The sequence below is a fragment of the Quercus suber genome, unplaced genomic scaffold (assembly GCF_002906115.3).
Source record: "Quercus suber isolate HL8 unplaced genomic scaffold, Cork oak 2.0 scaffold_423, whole genome shotgun sequence".
NCBI classification, from domain to species: domain Eukaryota; kingdom Viridiplantae; phylum Streptophyta; class Magnoliopsida; order Fagales; family Fagaceae; genus Quercus; species Quercus suber.
This window is the reverse complement of record NW_027069874.1, coordinates 645,187-653,459: the sequence shown is the minus strand read 5'-3', so window position 1 is coordinate 653,459 and position 8,273 is coordinate 645,187. Positions and strand designations below refer to the sequence as shown.

The 8,273-nt window shown below is 33.5% G+C and overlaps 1 protein-coding gene across 1 annotated transcript; it reads right to left on the bottom strand.

Moving 5' to 3' along the window:
* Positions 1–3,225: 3,225 nt before the first annotated feature.
* Positions 3,226–6,711, bottom strand: LOC111986758 (uncharacterized). The gene is given in 8 exon segments (XM_024018437.2): positions 3,226–3,849; positions 4,680–4,747; positions 4,844–4,914; positions 5,012–5,113; positions 5,304–5,450; positions 5,543–5,719; positions 6,331–6,503; positions 6,506–6,711. Coding segments are annotated over 8 exon segments (1,014 nt in total). The 5' UTR covers positions 6,549–6,711; the 3' UTR covers positions 3,226–3,616.
* Positions 6,712–8,273: the final 1,562 nt, after the last annotated feature.

Genomic DNA, 8,273 nt, shown 5'->3' with positions numbered 1-8,273 from the left:
TTGTAAATTAGTTTGTGTTTGTAGCATTACTCTTATAAGTTAGAAACTATTTTGCTAACTTGCTTAACAAATAGTTACATCAGTCGCTAAAGCAGCAAGAAAACATGGTAATTTGTCTAACCTAACAACACAATCCTAAAGTTTTTAGCATGAATTATTGAATCATTATTATCTGCATTTTGAATTTTTAAGACATTGGACTCTTTCATTTTTAAGTGCTATGTAATTTTCGGAACAATCATTACACTTGAATATTTAAACCTGTTTCAATTTTTTCTTCAATTAATTCTTAGGCATTGACATTATTTCTTCACTTAATTTTTGTTGATGCTCAAAATTGCAAAAATTTTGGATCAAGAAGTAAAGCCCAAGCTTCCTCAAAAACAAAAGAAGTAAAGCCCAAGACCCAATGAATTCAGGCCTTAAGGAGTAGAGAATTTAAGCCCAATAGAAATTAATGCCCAAAGGCCCACCAAGAAGACTAAAGAGCAAAAAAGGCCCAGTAAAACAAAAAAGAAATAAAAGTCTAGATTTACATCTGGGCTGAGAGAGAAATGCAAGGGAAAATGACTTGCAGTAGAATACAAATCTTCTGCAAAATGACTTTGGCAGATTAAAGCAAATTCAATCCAAGACCCATTTGATCTAGTTAAGGTTATTTGGCCCATAGAGGCCCAAATCCTTTTGTATAAAAGGATAAGAGGCCAAACCTATCTCCTGTAAGAGACACAAAGAAAGAAAACAAAAATAGCAGTGGCAACACGTGAAGAATAAAGAAACCAAAAACAGAGAAAATACAAAAGTAACAAGGCATGTGAGTAAGGTAAGGTCTAGGCTTTGCCCTTCTACATCCCAGCCAAGCAAGGGAGTAAGGCCCATGGCCGATGAGGTGCAAAAGGTGTGGTTTGGTAGAGGGAGGAAAGGACCTAAATCTGATATCCCATCAAGCCCTCTTTTGGGAATGTCTTACTGGGAAGACATCTTTGACAAAAAATGGGAAAAAGGTAGGTTGGAACCATCTAATACATTCTAGAAAGTGAAGACAAAGAATTAATGAGGGCTTTACCATTTTGGGAAAAGATAGAGAGGTAATGGTGTATGGCAAATTGTCCTTTACCAAAAAATGAGGAAGTTTGTCTTAAAGCCAAGTAGAGGGATTGAACCCACTTGCACAAGGCTAGAAGATAGTAACCACTATGTTATGGGTGTTGGCTAAATGCCTGCAGCAAACAAAATGGTTGGAAAAAAAAAAATCATGGATTGAGTTATGGTATAAATAGTAGCAGTACCCACAAATATGGGAACAACAACAACATAGTAACCAAGGAAATCTGAATAGTGAGTTGAAAGGGAAAGAAGAGAGAAAAGAGAAAGAAAGTGACAACGGAGAGGAAAGAAAGTAGAGTATATATGGTAGGAGAGTATAGCATGCATCACTGGGAATCCTTTCTCTCCCTTAGAAAACACCAAAGTGCACTCTTTGCAATCTCCAAAGGATGACTCCTCTGACTCACATTCCAAATCACTCAACTTTGTAGCCTAATCAAGTAACTAGATTGTGTAAGTTGGAGTTGAGCTCTCTTAGTCAACATCCTGCTGAAAACATTTTTCTTTTCTTTTTTAATTCTTGATTATGTTTGCAAAAACTTTATTTATTATTTGCTAACACATGTGTTAATTTTTTTTACTTTAATTAATCATGTCATACATGTGTGCGTGTGTGTACACACACACATTGTAATCCATATTCTGTAGAGTATATTTTATATATTTGAGAATATGTATGCTAACCCTTGTAAACTAACATTTGCATGATAGGTATTTTCTTTGGATTTCAAAGTTTATGTGCAGGAAGTAGAGAAATATTTCTGTTGTAGAAAATGGAGAATAGTCATTCACGTCGCAGAAAAGTGCAGAAAACTTTATTGCACAATAGAAAGTTAAGAAAAGTCAATTTCGCAGCAAAAGTTGGAGAAATTTTCCTTATGCGGGAGAAGTAGAGAATAAGCCTAGTTTGTAGTATCATCTCCTGAACTTTGGACTCAATGTTTGTGCACAAACTGACAGTGGTAAAATGAGACTTTGGACCCCATTTTGTGGGAGCATCAAACCCAACTTCTTTCCTAAAAAAGGTTAGACTAGAAGTTATCTAATAACATCAAGACACACGTCTAAGGTACAATAAATAAATAAAAACACCCACAACAATTTTTATTCAACTCATCCTTGAGTTGGGCAAAGGGCCTATAGCAGAAACCAAAATTCCTCATGCATCACAATTTTTGTATTGTAGAAATATGTATCTAAAATAAGACAGGTCTCCAAGGCTTTTTTTTCCCCCCCAAAAAAGTAGGTCTCCAAGAGTATTCTATTATTTATTAACTGACTCCGAGGACAATTTCTAAAAGCTTTAGTTTAATTTGCACATCTTCATGCACAAAGTGTTCAGAGGTCTAAAGGAGAAAAAATTTGAACGGTCAAGTTAACAGTATATTGTAACTATTTTTAAAATAATAATAATAATAATAAATAAAATGGCTCTAGGACAAGCACCACATTGCTATGAGCCTATAACACCCACAGTGTCATTAACCAAGAAACATTGATACTTCTGACAGTCAAATTCACATACAGAGGGATTCTTATTTTACGAATTTTATGCCTTTTAGCAATGATTTATCCTTTTAGTGAAAAATTAGTCTGATGTAGGGAGAATTATGCGGTACACTTTTCCTTGTTAGTATCATACCTATCTAATCTTGATCGATAATCTATTCTTATAAAATATATATTTATAACGCAATAACTATGTTCTTAAAAAATATATATTTATATCCCAATAACTTATGTTCAACTTTTTATTTCATATCAAAAAAGAAAAAAAGAAACGTGTACCATAAAATCACCCATGATATATATTTACAAATATTCATTTATATGTTATTCAAAGTATCTCTGATAGTTGAATAAGAAATTTGAAGTTTAATCTATGCTTACACCAAAAACTAACTGGTATCTTGGTTTGATGATAAAAATCTATCATCAAAAGCGGATGCTATAAGTAGAAATATATATATATATATATATATATATCGATACTACATTGTTTTCTGAATTTCCAAGAATGATCATATCCAGGTTTGTATCATGTACATAATCAGTATCCTTATTGGTGCTTCCCAAGTCTTTAAAACATTATCTTAATAAACAAAAATAATTTCCCAGTGAAATGGAACACATTCAGATACATTGATAACATAAATAGTTAGTAAATATGCAGGGACAGACAAGTAACAAACAAGCTGCAATAACAAAACTTTAGTGATGCTATGATCACCAATGAATACTATCATGTCACGACCTAATCATATTGGAATTGGGTACAGTTGACGTTCCTCATTGTGCTAACTACCTATACATGAAAAAATATGGGCTCATGGCAGCAAGGACAAAATTTACCACCAAAATTTCTCAAGAGACACACACCACGGAACTTTCTTCTACCTACCTTGTATCTTTTATGAAGCACCTTCCATATTGGAGAGGAGAATGAGTTTGACTTTAATGGCCACAATCAATGGCAGTAATCGTGAAATTTTATAGGCAACTGCAAACTTCATGGGATGCGCGATAGAAGCATCTTTAATGTCTCGTAAGTCATGAAGACAATGCCTACACTGGGAACAACCTTCAAGTATTCTGGTATAATCCCTCTATACAAGCCACGTAGGCCTTCACTCTTCATTATGTTCCCCAATGTCCCAAACAAGCCAGTGTTATAAACACGGGCTCGACCACCAGCACCCTCCAATTGCATCCTTCGCCTCACAAGATCCAAAGGGAATGTTGCTGAAAAGTAAGTAGGAGAGAAAATGAAAATCATGTAGATATATTGAAAATGCCAGATATAATTAATGTCAAGTATAACCAACCATTTGATTATAAATTGCTAAAAACAATTTACAATATGAGATTCATAACTATATCAGTTTTTGCTGGCACTGTCAATACAGGGGAAACCGGAAAAAGAATAGCAGCACCTAACAAATCTCATCAGGATAGTAGTCTCAAGCCTTCTTTACTAGTTTACCACTTGTAACTAAAGAGCACCAAGGCATATTGAGTGTATGCATAAGACATGGGATGGTCATTCAGTATGAGGAAGTTTGCCACTAAGTCTATAGCACAAGTTATACAATTGTCATCAGACTCCAATGCACAACAGCAACATTTCAGGAAAAATGTCATAACTTATTGAGAAAAAAATCTATTGTACACAGGTTTCCCAAAAATTAAAATATACCAAATTGAGCAAGACATCTAACTCAACTTCTACAAAAACACAAGCATTGCAACATTAGAAGTTTTTCTCACATTTAGAGGCTTGATGAATAGTAGTAAATGATATTCAAAAGTTCATCTCCAAAAGATATTATATGAACATCCCCACACAAGATACAAAAAATATATATAATAAGCCATTGATTAGCAATGAGGAAACAAATTCATATACCCTAACAAAATTTCCATTTATCTCCTTTCCATCACCATTGCCATGACATCACATAAATATAAGCACTAGTTCGAACCTCCCCTTCCCCCGCCCCTTATGACCAAAACTTATCCATAAAAATAATAAGAAAAAAGAAAAAAGAAAAAAGAGGTCCTAGACCACTCACCAGTTGATGATGCAATGCCTGAAAGACTTCCACAAGCAAGACTGACCATGGCAGGGGAATCATCAGGCCTGATGCCAAAAGAAAATATTAGTATAGTAGTACAACCAAATTGCACAAAGCAGGAGACAGCAAACATAACTCCACAACCAAAATGCAGTATTCACCTATTCAAGTGCCAAAGCGATCTCAAGGTCTCATAAACAGAAAAGCTTATTGCTATACTAGGTCCAACTCCCTGTGTCACGCAAAGCATACCAAGGGCAATTTAAATCAATAAACTAGAGCCACCAAGGAGAATGAGGAGGAGGAGGAGAAGAAGGTTAAAATCATACTAAAAGTGTCGGTCCAAGTCCCTTATACAAGCCCATAAAACCTTCGTCTCGGCAAATGGTATGAAATGAATGCCAGATACCTCTGTAGTAAGTTGCATTTGTCTGCAGATTTTAAAATCTAATTGAAGTAAGAAAGAAGTTGAAATTCAAAAGACACAGGAAATTGTTTTTCCTTATTCTTTATTTTGATAATCAGTTTTTCCTTATTCAGTTCACTCTTAGTTTCACTCTCTACAAGACATGTCCTCACAAGATCCAAAAAAAAAAATCAACCAAGATATGCTGCCAGTACCTGTGCTGCAAGACGTGTCCTCACAAGATCCAGCGGATATGTAGCAGAGGCAGCTGTTATTCCCGCCAACCCACCACCTACAAAGTGCACACAAACATCTGAACTCATATTACCCCTACGATTTTCCCCAAGAATCGAATGCAACAACTGCAGAACATAAAAGGGATCAACAAATTGATATCAAGCAATGGAAGAGATAATATATGCATCAGAATTACACAAAGAAAACCTGCACTCACATTCTTGTAGCGTTCATATGCATAGAAGCTGACTGAAGAATAAGGAAGACGATGAGCAATTGTGACCAGATTGCCTTTCCAAAATGCTCTGAACCCTTCTTCATTGATAATTCGGGAAGCCTCGCGCCATATGCTAGCCTTGCTCAGTGCTGAAACATCAGAGTGCATACCTTGCACCTGATAAGAAGGATTTGGAAGAGTCAACAACCAAGCTTTGGAATGATATAGACCTATCCACAAATTTTAATTTCATGTTCTTCCAAACCAAGGACAATAGTAAGCATTATGTATAATCAACAATTAACTAATTATTGCTCTAAGCCTCAAACACTCATTATCATGATTTCTAAACAACATTACAACCAGAAATGTACTGATTGTCATGGAAAATGAAAGTAATTGTATGTATGCAATCAAATAAGAAGGCTTCACGATAAAATCCGCCGTGTTTTTCAGCCTAATAGTTTCTTTTCTTAGCATTTGTGTTGCATACTACTAAGAAACTAAATTAGACATTTTCTTTATTTAGCAGAAATCAATACCCCAAATAACACATAAGTCTTAATTCATTCAAAAAAAAAAAAAAAAAAAAGGAGCCCAGATAATATAAACACTCCCCAACCAAACCCAAGTCAAAAACCATAAGACCCACTTCCCCAAATAAAAAAAAAAAAACACTCAGAATCACAAACCACAAAAATACCCAGATAGCAAAAAACACAAACACAATAAGTTTGTGAATGAGAAAGAGAAGCAAGAGAGAGAGAGAGAGAGAGAGAGAGAGAGACCTGAAAGAGGATTGTGAGTCGAGCAAGAGGAGCGGTGCAGGTCTTGCTGAAAGCTCCGGCGATACCACCGGCGAGAAGCTGTTGCACCGTTCCAATCTGATTGGGTGTCTGTGTTTGTGAGCGTGTTGCTTGGCTCTGCCTTTGTTGCTGAAATACCTGAGTTGGTGAACCCGAGCTCTCTGTCCTCCTTCAACCACCACACCCACTCTAGCTTCCATTGTTATATCCTTCCCTTCTTCGACTCTCTCTGTCTGAAAATGTGAAGTGAAAACTATCTCTCGCTTTTATCTCTCTCACAGACTCACATGGGATTCTGCAAGAGAAACCCTCCAGCAAAACCCTAGTCTAAAATGTCCAAGAATATACTATGGTACAAATTTTGGCATATAAACAATTCAAACGCATTTTCACCCCAAAAAATATAAACTATTTTTTTTCATCCAAAAAAAAAAAAAAAAAAACATAGTAGTAAACAATTAAACACCTTTCCACACGATTGGCATGTGGAAAAGTTCAACAAAGTCTTTTTTTCAATTTTTTTTTTTTAATTTTAAAAAAATTAGTATAACAATTAACAACACTTATCTTCTTTATTAATTAATAAGTCTTTTATTTTGTAATAGTTTATTTTTATTAAAGTAACTTTTATCTCATCATTTTTTTAAATTTATTAAAAGAAAATTAAGTAGCCAAAGATAAATTTCTAATCTAAACTAATCTAAGTGTATATGTGTGTGAAACTACCCTTATCTTTGTCCACACACTCCACAAGTATTTATACTTTTGGATTAACTACCGCACCAAGAGTACGCGGTAAAGTTTTCTATGTGTTAAACATTTGTCAAATGTAACAAATGAATTATATTAATTGAATAGCAATATTGCAAAGAAAACGTACTATAAGAAAGAAAGGCATTTTTCTATTTTAAATTAATTTTTTTAATATTTGCGCATAGTATAATACATACAATAGTGCATTATGAGTGTATAAATTTTTTTTTTTTTTTCACTTATCAATATTTCAGAATGTAAACTTTTAGATGCCAAAGCAATAACTAAAAAAAAAGCATTCCTTTGACCGTGAGATTAAGTTAACACGTTGTTCATTGCGTGCTTACTTTCCTTATTCCCAATTAGGCAATATTTACCTTGTTCATTCCGAGCAATTAGCACATTAAATATTCGCGGAATTGTCAATATTCATTCATTCGTGTTCTTCATTCCCTATGGTCAGATCGACGGCGTTGTCCACACTGCTAAACGACTGAAATTGATATGGACTTGCCCAATTACAATCATAACATATTTTTTTTTCCTTAGAATTTGCCGTAAATTATAAATTTATAATGCTAAGTTTTGTCTCAATTCAAGTCCTCCACCGCAAATTATTTTAATATAAAAATAAATAAATAGTGAAAAAAATAGATTGGGTTCTTTAACTGTAATAACTGATAGTTGATTCTAATTAATTCAACTTGTAAAAGATTTGAAGCCTACATGAAAAATCAATTGGTATCTTAATCTAATGATAAAAAGCAAGCATCCGAAAAGGACACCATAAGTTAAAACTGTCAAAATATATATATATATATATATCATATACTACATAATAAAAATTGAGTTTAGAAGTCAGTAACAATCTTCATCTATTTCTTTTTTTTTTTTAATTTAAATTATATAACTTTATGTTAAAAAAAAAAAAAAAAAAAACAACAACAACAACAACATAATACCCCTAAAAATAAAAAAATAAAAACATATTCAACTACAAAATCTTCCTATTCACACATGACTCTTTTTTTTTTTTTAGATAATTATTGTTCATACCTATTTATCAAAAATGCTTTTGGATAAAGTTAAAAAAAAAATTGTAAATAAGGTAATAAATATTTGAGTTTAAAGTAAACACCTTCTCTTTCTTCTAAAAAATATTTATATATAAT